Source organism: Phoca vitulina, unplaced genomic scaffold (genome assembly GCF_004348235.1).
Source record: "Phoca vitulina isolate PV1807 unplaced genomic scaffold, GSC_HSeal_1.0 scaffold54, whole genome shotgun sequence".
NCBI lineage: Eukaryota > Metazoa > Chordata > Mammalia > Carnivora > Phocidae > Phoca > Phoca vitulina.
In genome coordinates this window covers 9,601,518-9,614,224 of record NW_022589757.1, presented here as the reverse complement: position 1 = coordinate 9,614,224, position 12,707 = coordinate 9,601,518, and the positions used below count along the sequence as shown (strand labels likewise).

General features: G+C 29.8%; 1 protein-coding gene across 2 annotated transcripts in view; it reads left to right on the top strand.

The window, feature by feature from the left end:
• The window catches only part of KIFAP3 (kinesin associated protein 3), a 190,424-nt gene that overhangs the window by 155,444 nt on the left and 22,273 nt on the right, over positions 1-12,707 (top strand). For both annotated transcript variants that reach the window (XM_032389464.1, XM_032389465.1), the window contains exon 19: positions 5,209-5,308. In XM_032389464.1, coding sequence (XP_032245355.1) covers positions 5,209-5,308 — 100 coding nt within the window. The remainder of the gene's footprint in view (positions 1-5,208; positions 5,309-12,707) is intronic.

The following is a 12,707-nucleotide window of genomic DNA, read 5'->3' as shown; positions in this document are numbered from 1 at the left end:
TTATAACTGTTGATTCTGCCATACTGCCTTTTTCCAAGGACGAGTTTGGCACAAAGATTGGTAAGTTTCTGCATATTCTGGCTTTCAAAGTGTTGCACTGTTGCCAATATTAATATTACTTCATTTAACTCATTTAGTTGAGAGGAAGAAAAGGATTTCTAATTAAGATCTGTAGCAGGTTGGATATGAAAAGCATTAAGATATTATGTCTGAATTAATGGCTTATTTTTCCCCCTGCTGTATATTCATTCACACTCTGTTTTCATAACTTTGTTTTGTGCAAATTGCCCATAAACACTGTATTATTTTTATACTTGATATAGATACTAGAATCTTGGAAAATTGATACTTTACTTTAAAAACTAAATGGATATCTTCCTAACTGAACTTTACAGTAGTTATGAAATACTGTCTTGTGTTTCAAACCAGATGGAGTAGATCATTAATTTCAGCCAACCAGAATGTCTTAGTTCAGTAATGGCAAGCAGCTGTTCCTTACATACTCAGATATTCATGAAGTAAAATAATGTAAAATATATATGATATGAATTTTTTTGTTAACAGGAATTAGAATTCTATGGAATCAGGTTTCTTGCTTTGAAGATTGATAGCTACTTTTCAGTGTGAATCAATTACTAGTTTCCAAAACTGAATAAAACTTTTAACCATCTCAGTATTCAGCTTTGTTGTTTTAATATGATTAGAACTTCAGAACAAATTTCTAAAAAATTATACCACATTCCCAGAATTAATTCACTTAGGTTAACCTCTTAAAATGAAAGTCATAAACATTTTTCTGAGATATTTTATAATTAAAATGTACAACTTATGCTTTTGTGAGAGATCTGAATTATATATATTTTTTATATATCAAAATTTAGAAGCAGCCACAGCTGATGGAAAAATAAATAAATTTAAGCATTTGAAGAGTGGAATATTATCATTAGATATCCTCATATTTTTTTTTTAATCTCTGTAGACTGATGTTATAGGAGACATTTTTCAGTGGAAGTTACATTGCTATTAGTTTAATAAAAGATAAAGGTCTCATATCAAGCCATCTGTATTATTTTAGTTTATTAATTATTTTACCTAGTTTATTTTCCATGAATAATTCAGCTAAATGAATCTTTGTGGTATCTCTTAATATGTGTCATGGAAATCTAGATAATAGCAGCCTCTTGTCTTTCATTGTGTGCAGTTGCATCTTCAGAAACACCAGAGAAATTTGTAAAACTGCAGATTTGTTTGAACACTTGAACCATCTTATTTAAGTCCCTGGTCCCCATGAAACTGTAGGCTGCTTCTGATAAGAGCAGCCTTAGTAGCTTTTCAGCCACAAAAGTTAAGATAAATGGCCCGTGATTCCTTGGGTCTTATCTTTTATGTTAAAATGAAATAACATTTGTTGCTTCCTAGTCATCAGTATTGCCCTCTATATTTTCAAACTGTTAAATATGTCAAAATATATGATTCTCTCTTGCTTTCATTTTTAAAAAGGATCTTAGTATTGTCATATGAAAATAAGAATCTAGTATCTCCTTTAGTTACAGTATTTTTTCCTTAGAGTCTAAAATTATTGTGATTGTAGTCACTGAGTAATTTCCTGTTGCATCATAAAAATGATGCTATTTGCTTTAAACATGTTTACCCACAGAGGAAGTGTAATTTATAAAGCTGTATTGCTACTACGTATTTCTAAATGACTTTACTTTTTTGTTGTTTTTTCATCACCTTGCTGAATGTTCTTATTCTTAGCATTTAATATGTAAATACATTTCTGGAATATGAAGCTTACAGTGCTTTGTTTCTGTCTCAGGATTATTGTAAAACCATAGTTTTCATTTACCTATATGTTTCTCTGATATGTCTTATTAGGTGTAGCCCAGTAAATTATTATTTTTCTATTTTAGTACTTGATATAGATACTTGATATAGATAGTAATTTCTTTTGCTCATTTTCTTCATTATTAATATCTATTTTCTCCCACAAGTCACAATTTCACCTTTGGCTAGTTCACTAAAGAGCCCAATATTATGTTTTCATTTAACTTAAAAAAAAAAAGTTTATTTCAGTAACAATGTATATAAGAAGATACTGAGTTTTTGTATTTTTTACCTTTATTCACAATGTCTATAAGCCAGTTTTTTAACTGACTCGCAAAAATCAGAAGGTTGATAAATTACCTGTGTTCACAATAAATTTGCTTTGATTTCGTTCTTGCTCTAGTATATACCCCATTTTACTCATTACCATATTTATCATCATTACTGGGAGCACCTCAAAAAGGTGTATTGTATAACTATGGTCTAAAAGGTTTCATATAATTTAATAACCTAAATGTTTATAATGCTCTACAGCTTACAGAGTGCTCTGGTGTATATCATCTCTGTCTTCTGTTTGTTCTCTGGTAGTTTAAATGTTCCATGAAATTCTTTGGTTCGTTGTTGCTATCAAGGTTAGAGTAGGAGCTTTAGAAGGACACTCTTAGATTTATCTAGACTTTATAGTCAAGAATATATGATTCCTTTTTATTACTTCTATAAAAGAATTAACTTTGGATGCAGAATGCTAAGAAACAAATAGATAATTCCAAAGAAGTTGAGGTGTTTGAGTTGAGGATTTAATTAAGGTGTAATTTAACTTTTATTCCTCATTCTAGTAAAAGGATTGTTTATATAGCAGAGCTGCCTAAATTTTGTCAAGACATTATAAAGGACACACTAGAAGCTATAGTTTACTGAATGAATTGCTGTGCTCTTGGAATTAAAAATTAATTTCAGAAGAATAAATTTACTCTTTCTTACTTACATAATGTCAGGTTTATTATATTATCCTAATTGTATTCTAGGTTTATAACATTGCTGGCTGAATTTTTAAACTTACATTTTTAGTTTGATCTCTTTTTCATGAGCTCCTAGTTTGTAGTTCTCTGTATTCCCTTTATCCTTTTGCTACTCATTTTCCCTTTGAAAACAATGGGAGCTCTGAATCAAAATGAAGATTTTGAGAAATTGACAACAGTTTTTCATTTAATTTCTTCTTAATCTGGCTTAACATTAGGTCATATTTCATGTATAAACTTTTAAACTATAATTCACGTATCTTTTTATTTGGTTGTATTTATTTTCTGGATGTTAGAATCTTTTATGCTACTGGCATGCTGAATATCTTTGTATTCACTTTCAAAGTGTGATAAATATTTTATTTTGTCACTTTACTTAGTTGTGTTCCTCTGAAAGTGGCAGATTTCTTAAATTTTGATCTTCAATTATTTGGTTTTAATTTAACAGAGGAACTATTGATTTTTGTGGTCTTAACCTTGTTAATTTTAGCCACACTCCTAAGAACTCTTCAATTCATGTAAAATATTATTCTAACTGCTTAACTCTCAATCTATTGTGTCTTGGCATTTCCCATAATTTCATTTTTTGTAACTTTTTGGTGTTTTGCTGATCTTTTGATTTATCAACTTTTTGAACACATGGAAACTGGACTAAATATTAGAAACTTTTAAGCTACCTCTTAAGTATTTAAAATTTACTAAAGAAATAAGAGAAATACCGAAGATATTCGTTAGCAATTCAACAATTATATAATAATACAAATCTTTAGTGTACAATATGTAACAAATAAGTGGTACAGGAGTCATATGGAAATACAAATCACCTCACTTATTCACTTGCCAACACTATTACTTAATTTTACCATTCACTTGATTTGTAATAATAATAACTTTACTCCTCAAATAGATTTTATCATTAATTGCTACCTATCTTTCAAGACTCAAATCAGTTCTCTGCCTCCCTCCTCCCCAAGTAAGATTTTCTAACCCCTACAGAACACAGTAATCTCTTTATACCATCCTCTGCCTCCAGTACTCATTCAGTACATAGCATTCATTCCTGTTGTATATCATTTATTAATGAAATGTATTATTTAACTGTATCTTAAGTGTTTGTCTGATATTTCACTTAATCTAAAATTCTTGAAAACAGAAATTATATATTGCAACTTTTTGTATTTCCCACAGAACCTAGCAGAGTATTATTATGCAAATGGTAGGTGTAAAATGATCATCTGGTGACTAAATAATTTGCTTACTGTGTGTCAACTTTATAAACAATGTTGTGAGTTTGACCTAGCCAACATTTATCTAGAGGTCACTTAACAACCCAGAATACTTTCAGAAAAGGAAACTTTAAAAGGCCTGAGAGCTTTCCAAGTAATTATTACAAAAGCCACATACTGAAATACATTTCTTCTATGCCCAGGTTAGCCCGGAAACCATTACTTAGAGCTTTTTCCCTCAAATTCTTTTCTTATTCTTAACTTATTCATAATTCTATCAATAATAGGTTATCTGGTTTCTTAGATTAGAATAAATAAGAAAGTAGTATCATTCTAAAATCAGCAGGAAGCAATAATAAAGACTTAGATAAAGGAAAGGAGCACTTTATAAACAAAGAAAAGAACTCCTCGAAAGCATAGTGGTGTAGAGCCAAATTAGTATAGGTAGTCAAATATATCTAATAACCTAGGGCATGACAAAAAAGTAATTTATACTTATAATGAAGATTAAGTCATCAAGAGGTAACAAATTATGTTCAATATACTTTTTAAAAACACAGAGAATATAAAATATACTTACATTTCTAACCCAAGTTTGTGTGTGTGTTTTCAGGTTGGCACTGAAAGTGTCAAGCATTGCTTATTTAGAAATTAAGTTACTTGAAATATCTAATTTCTTAATTATTCTACACAAATGAAGCTGTCTGGGTATAAAATGTTGCTCTTTACTGACACCATGCTATTTAATGTCTCCCTGTCTTTATTCATTGTTTCCTTAGCCTAGACCATCCTTACTATCCTACACTACCTCACTTCACCCCTATCTTTTATCTATTTTTTACACAAGAGTATAAGTCCCTTGAAGGTAGAGATTGTCTTATTTATCTCTGTGCTAGTATAGTACTACCACATAGTAGGTGCTCAATAAATGTTCAGTTGTTTTGCTGCATTGTTGTGAACGCTTAAGTATGTATGGTCTTCTGCTCATATTCCCAGAGAGAGAAGCATGTCATACTAACATTTCTCTTTCCAGATTAAATATATAGATTATTTTCTGTTGTGTTGCTTGATTGAGTAGTTTCCTTTTTATTCCCTACCAATATGTTTCACTATTTACCAATTTTCCTTCTTTCTAGATGGATTAATTGCTTCTGAAGGAGCCATAAGTCCAGATTTCTTCAATGATTATCACCTTCAAAATGGAGATGTAGTTGGGCAGCATTCATTTCCTGGCAGGTAAATACTTCCAAGAAAAATCTAATATATGGTGTTTCACTTGTTTTTGAAAAATAGAATTCTCTTCACTCCCCCATTTCTCTATTTTCATTAAAGAGGAAAAAATCCTCAACATTTTCAAGAACGTGCTTGTTTGATATTAAATGAACTTATGGAGTCACATTTTCTATATTAAAAAAATGGAGATCGCAGATCTGGAAAAAAAAATGCTTCGTCACTTTGGAAAATACAGGCTGTCCATTGAAATAGACAGTACCTTTGCCAAATTAATGAACTAGATTGTTTCCTAAGTGTTTTCCAAAGCCAATAAAATACAAGAACACAATACATGTATTTTAATAATTATTCAGATATCACTGTTTTTAGAAGTTGACATTTTGATTCAATTAAAGACTGTTCTTCCCTGCATGGCATTCAAATAAAAGATTTAAAGAAAAAAAAAATATGGCATTTCAGCATTGTTCTACAATTATGGTAAAGTTTCTCCCAGCAGATATCTCATTTCATTACTAGTGTCATGGATTTTTAAAATTTTATCAGAAAGTGTGTACAATATTTTCCTCTTCATATCATTCTTAGAGGTATAATATTTTAATTTAGTCTGTTGAAATTTCACATTATATTGGTTCGATGAATAGGTGGAGTCTTAGTTGCCCTTAAGACTCTTTTTTTCTTTAAAAAAATTGTGACCAATATGTTATAATTCTTAATGATCACTTATAATAAGCCATTTTAATACAATAATTATTGCAAGCAATATTGATCATCTGTGTGTATAATCTATTTTATGAATATTCTTCATTTATTTTAACCTGCACAGCAACATTTTAAAGCAAGTATTATTATAGCCATTTTACGTGCTCGCTTCGGCAGCACATATATTATAGCCATTTTACAAATGAAGAAATCAAGGCTCTAATAATTTAAGTTTAAATAGTCAACTCACAAAAGTAGGGTGGTAGAGAAAAAATTTGAACTCCGGTCTATATATCTCCAAATTTTAGGTTCTTTATAGTATAACATGATGCCTAATTTGGAAGGAAACATAACATACTATAGTGACTTTTTAAGTGTTTTTGTCTTTTTTTTTTTTTTTTTTACCACAACTCACATTAAGAAATACATTTCATATTGCAACCTAGTGCATGCACAAAGATATGTTTATATATATGTTTATATATTTGTTTATGTACATATATACCTATACATATAATAAAACAAAAAATTTTTTAAATGGTAATTACTCTTAGTACCTGCAATGCACTATTCTGTTTCATTTTTGAAATGCAGATTGCAACCTACTATATGATTTCATAGTTCATTGATGGTTGTGACCCAAAGTTTAAAAGCATGTTGAAAACTTAGGAGTATTACATGAAACGCAGTATAACCTTATATATAGTTCAGTATTCTGTAGTGGACTTTAAATAAATAATAACACTTCAGAAATAGTTTCATTGGTGTACTGGATTTTCATGGTAAGAAACTCTTGCCTCAGGACATAAAAGTTAAACATGGTTAAATATCAGAAAGCATATGGCTTTTGATTGCTTCAGATGTTTCTGTCTATATTAGCTATAATTATTTAAATAGAGGCTCTGTTTAATCATTGTAACTACTATACTCCATGTGACAATTCACTGTAAAAATGTTTTCTGAAACATAATTGGAAAAGGAAGAAGTGATTTGGGTGTATAATCCCAATTATTTATATTGGAATTTTTGCTGATAACATTACAAAATTAATTATTGTGCCATTTATGTTTCACTATGAACAAAAACATTATTTTGGTATCTCCTGCAGATATTGCCGATCTAAAGAAAGCAGACTAATACTAATCATGCATTACTAATTTCAGAAAGACTTGCTTTCATTTTTTTATATGTATATGATTAAGAACCTGAACACTTGGATTAAAATTGAGTATTGAAAACAGTGAATTTATGAGCTCAATTCAACAAAATCTCTCATTTATGGTTTTCAAAAATGGTCATTTTATAAAACAATAAAAGTGTTTTAAGAGATAGTGGTACCCAATGAATAAATTATACATTGTGTCCAAAGATTTCAGGATTTTATTCCCCAGTTCTGTTAATAATTTTTTTTAAAAAAGACTTTGGGAAAGCCTCTTACCTTTGTACTTTCAGTTCCTTCTCAAGGGTAGAAATATTTCAGTTGCTTCTTTTACATCATAAAAGACACATCACAGTGATGTTGGCTTAAAGGATTAGCTAATAAAACATACTATAGACTATTTTTTTCAAATCAAAGGAGTGAAATACTTACTTATTATAATCATTTTGATTTGAGAATTGTTTGACCTGTAAAAAAAAAAACTTCCCCTGAGAAAGTTAAGTCTTTCATCTCTTGTCTTTTGTAATTTTTCAGGCCTTAAATCACATAACTGTATCATTTTCTCTTTTTATTTCCAGAGGAAATAATTTACAATGAATTTCCTCAGTTTTTTTGTAAGTAATCAAATAAAAAGGGACTGTAAATTGTATCAGTAGAGATACAGAGAAAGTATACAGTATAGCCCAATACTCATAGTTGCTTTTTGCTATAGTTTGTTTTATTGACCTACTCTGGAATCATTTACTCTTTCTTTTATTCAGTCATTTTTGGTTGGTTAGGATTCTCTCTTAATAGGATTTCTGTGCTCTTCTTTGATAGTAACAAACTGTGGATCTTAACTCTGGCTTACTTTTTAATTCGGCAAAGATTTAAGTATTTTAAATTGCTACATAATTATTCACATATTTGGCATGATCATTTTGCTGCATACTGTACCAGATGTGAAATTTTAAACTAATGGCTACCATTCAGCTTCTGATATCCAATAGGTAAATTTAAAGCCTATTAGATCACATAACATTGCCTTAAAATACTACTTTTGAAACTTTTTACTTTAAATAGGAATATTTTAAACAAAATAGGAATATTTTTTGAGAAATGTGAACAGAGAATATTGGACTCTTATTCTTCATCTCCTTTGGAAAGATGAGAATATGCAGACTTAATGGGCAACATGAAAAATTTGAGTTAATAATGAAATTTGTAAGTATAATGTCTTGATTGAGTTCTGAATATTGAAAAAAGTGTTCTTTAAATACTTGTAAAAAGAGGAAATGTTACCTATTTTGAAAGTTTTTTTCTTTAAATCAGGGAAATTATCCAGATGACTTACAAAATTTTCCCTGTTCTTTATCGTATGTCTTTTATAAATAAGCACTGTCAAGTTATCTGGAAGAAGAATTTTTTAAAAATTAATGTATAAAATGTGAATTTTTATCTTTACCATTGTTTTTAATGATTTGAGAATGTGAAATGATATGACAGTGCCAAGTGGCATGCTCTTCAGCCAGTATGCATGGCTTCTCGGTCCTTGTGGTTTTTTAATATGTTAGTTTTAGTGGGTTCAGGTAAAGTAGACGATCCCAAGTTCCTGAAAGGTAAAAAATAAATTTCTAATTTGTATGATGAGGGTTTTTTTTTTAATTATTCAAAGAAAAATTCTTCACTTTATTCCTAAAATGACAAAGTTTAGTAATAAGACAAATAGGTCTAAAAATGGGGACACTAAGCCAGATTTAGAGAATGGTTTAAACCATTTTAATTGGTATTTTTCTTAATGGTTTAAACCATTAAATTGGTATTAAAATCCAAGTGATCCTTCTTAATCTGAATGCCTACACTTTTGTAATAAACCAAGGCAGTTTAATTGGAAACAGTAAGTTAAACTCATCTATCCTATTCTGCAGAGGAGACTGGATGTTTGATAAAATAGATACTGGCAGTTGGACAGCAAATCCTGGGTTTTAGACATGTGTCACTATCAGTTTGAACCTCTTGGCGCCAGAATTTCCCGACATTTAGAGGTGATGCAAAATCCATTAGGGCTCCAAGGCATTAGCTATAGAGTTGCCAATCCCAGAGGGTTAGATGTAAATCTTCCCCCCCCCCCCCGCCTCCAAAAAAAATCTGAACTGGTGTTAGAAAGTAAAGTGGAACTTGCTATTGAAGCTAATTAAAAATAATAGGAGTAGGACTAGTTTTTTTCCCCCTTATATACAATATATCCGCACCATATTTTTGGACCGTTTTTTTTATTATAACTCTTACTTTTCAAGACTAACAAGAACCTCATGTTGAGTATTTTTAAACTGCTTCCAGCTTTTACAAATCAGTTTTTGTTGCAGTAAAAATGGTCCATTTTTCTTTTATAGGTATCCAATTTTCATAAACTGGGAAAAAAAATTGCAGAGACTGCTTAGGTTTCCTTGGGGCTTTGGAAAATATTTTTCAGAGGGCCTGGAGTTCTTTGTGGTTGGCACAGTGATGTCATTCACTGACCGTTTCACTGGAGTCAAAGATGAAATAGATGTGTGCTTTATCTGAGCCATCTGATTCTTACACTTTCATTTTCTGTGTGTGTTTTAGATAGCCTGCCTCATTCTTTCCCTTTCTGAGAATACTTGGGCATTAACTATTCTGTCCATTATATGTATTATATATTATACATACACACTTTTTATTCCATTCTTTCTAATTTATTTTTTTCAAACATTAAATCACAGTTGAAATGATAGTTGCACTTTTTAAAATCATCCTGAGTAGAACTAACAAATTATTTTCTTAATATATAAAAAATAATCTTTTATATAAATTTTTAAATGTATAATTTTTCCTGAGACAATGATTCTACATGTCAAAATTGACTTATTTCTTTAGCTCTCAGGCCATTTTAATTATACTCAGCTATTTAGTCAGTTTTTTCATTTGAAAAAAGTAACCTCAAAATTACATATTCTCTGTCTAAATGTCATTGTGTAGTGTTTACAGAACTACATATTATTCTTAGAACTGTATATTATGAGAGTATTTCAAAGCAGTTATTCAAAGGAGAAATCAAATTATTGTCTTTCTTAGAACCCTTCATTTGGCTAGTCAAGAAGTTCTTTTATATTGAGAGGAATGTAAATATGCTTATAAAATACCTTCTTTGATAAGTCCTGTATCAATTTTAATTGATAACCCATACTCTTCTATTCTAATAAAGTTTTAGTGACCTTCATTACTGAGTAAGTAGTATAGAAATTATATGGAAGGATCAAAAGAAAATGAAAAGCACCTCCTAGAAATAGCTCCTTTGATACACATTGAGACCAGCCGTTTGTTCAGCAGCATTTTAGGAACTAAATGAATTGGTATATACTTATGAAATCTTTTAAAGATAGTCATTCAGTAAAATACTGCTTTATTTACTGTGCTATTAAATTTTATCAAAAATTATAGTTTATTAATTTATTTACCTATTGATTTTTCTCAGAGGAGAACATTCATGAGAAGTCTTTTAAAAAAAATCTCCCGACTTTAGTAATTTTTTTCAGACATGGTGGTTACAAAATAAAGGAACCAGATTCCATTTTCACCTATCAATTGCCAAAATTTTTTTAATACTAATACCCACCCATAGGAGCAAAGACGTACTCAGATACACCTCTGTGGGAATTTAAATGGATAAAACCTTTGTGGAATGTATTTGGTAATAGAGAACAAGATCCTTACATTGTTCACTTCCTATAGCTCCGTAATTTCATTTCTAATGATTTATCCTTATGAAGTAATTAGAAGTAAACACTAGATAAATAAACTATTAAAAAATAAGTGTTTGTGTGTCGAAGTGTAAGTGTAGTGAATGTCGTGTACACCTATTTAATTGTGGAGTAAATGTTATTTTTAGCACCTGCTTTTGTGCCACATGATTTTATTCACAGATTAGATTACACCAGTGTTCTGATTTAAGAACATAAATATGAAGGTCAAAATAGGTAAAAATATATATATTTAGCAATAGGTAATCACTTTACATAAATTCTCCACTTTTTAAAGAATTGATCACAGAGATCACAGAGATCACAAAAATTTGATTTTTCCTTATTGAAAATTCTTTTAAAAAAATGTTATTCACCCCTAATATTTTGATAGCATAAAGTGAATATACCACTGCCACATCTCTGATTTCCAGTAATGAAATTCGACAGTATGTTTGGAGTGTTTGGTCGTTCCATTTATATTCATTTGCATGTATTAAAACATTATGACAAGAGATTCATTGATTTAATCTTAATATGTAAACATTTTCAATTAAAAAACAAAAACTTACTGAATGCTTTGTATATGCAAGGCACTTATTATATATCTTATTGACTCTCTGTTCCTTCCGTACACATTTGCATAGGTCCCTAATAATTTGTTCTTGACTGTATCTAGTTTGGGGTATTTGCAAGAGTTACTTCTCAGTTTAAATGCAATTTTGTGAAGTCATGATTAAAGCACTTAGAGTAGAACCTCTGTATAGAAGCTGATGGAGGTTGGGTAACAGACAATATTCTATTTACTTTTAAAAGTTGCTCTGTGTCAGGGTATATGATTTGGTCTAAAAATATCTAGATCTGTGCAATTTTTATTATAATTGTATTAGGTTATCCAAATAACATTGTTCTTAATATATGTAAACATGTATTTCAAGCCTAGTAATTAGTGCTATAATAATAATAATAATGTAATTATAATAAGAATTTTAAGTTCTTCCTCCTTTCATCAATATTAACCAATCAGAAATGTATGGTGAAATTTCTTAAAATGAATAAAACCATTTATAAGAAATAATACCATGTGACAGGTAAAATTTTATCTAAGGTAATGAAATTTTACTTTTAAACTTGTGGGATGGTGAAAACAGGAGAACAAGAGTGGCAATAGCTATGTAACACATTCTGATGAGAAAATTAAACCAATGCAAATAAGTGATTTTTATACTATGAGACTCTTGCTGTAACATAATTCTTACATTAAATTGCATTTTTCTTTCTAAATACTCCCATAGAATTCTGCCACTTATTTTTTTTACTTCAGAAGATGGAATGTCTTAGGAGCCTTCTAAAAGTTTCAAGGAATAAAATGTTAAGGTGTTTTGTTTTTGTTTTTGTTTTTTGTCTAAATCAAAGTATACAAAGACTAATAACTTGCATTTAGTTAGCATTTATATCATCATGTATTTCATTTGATCATCAATAGTGTGTGAGGTAGATAAGGGAAAGAGTAGTATCATCCTTATTTTAACAAATGTAGAAAGGAAGGCTTAGAGATTTTTAAGGGACTAGTCCAAAACCAGATAGCTAATAGTGAAGCCTTTACTGTTATACCATCATGGCCTCCAAAAGGCAAGCAAATTTGTTAGTCTAACAGTGAACTGTGCTTTAGAGTGTCTTAGAGTAAATGTTATTAAAATTCAGAGTAAGATATGTGGTTTTTGTTATGCAGTACGACATTGTTTACCTACTTTAATACATTTGACACTGTTTATTACAAAATGGTGCTTCAGATTGCTTGGAG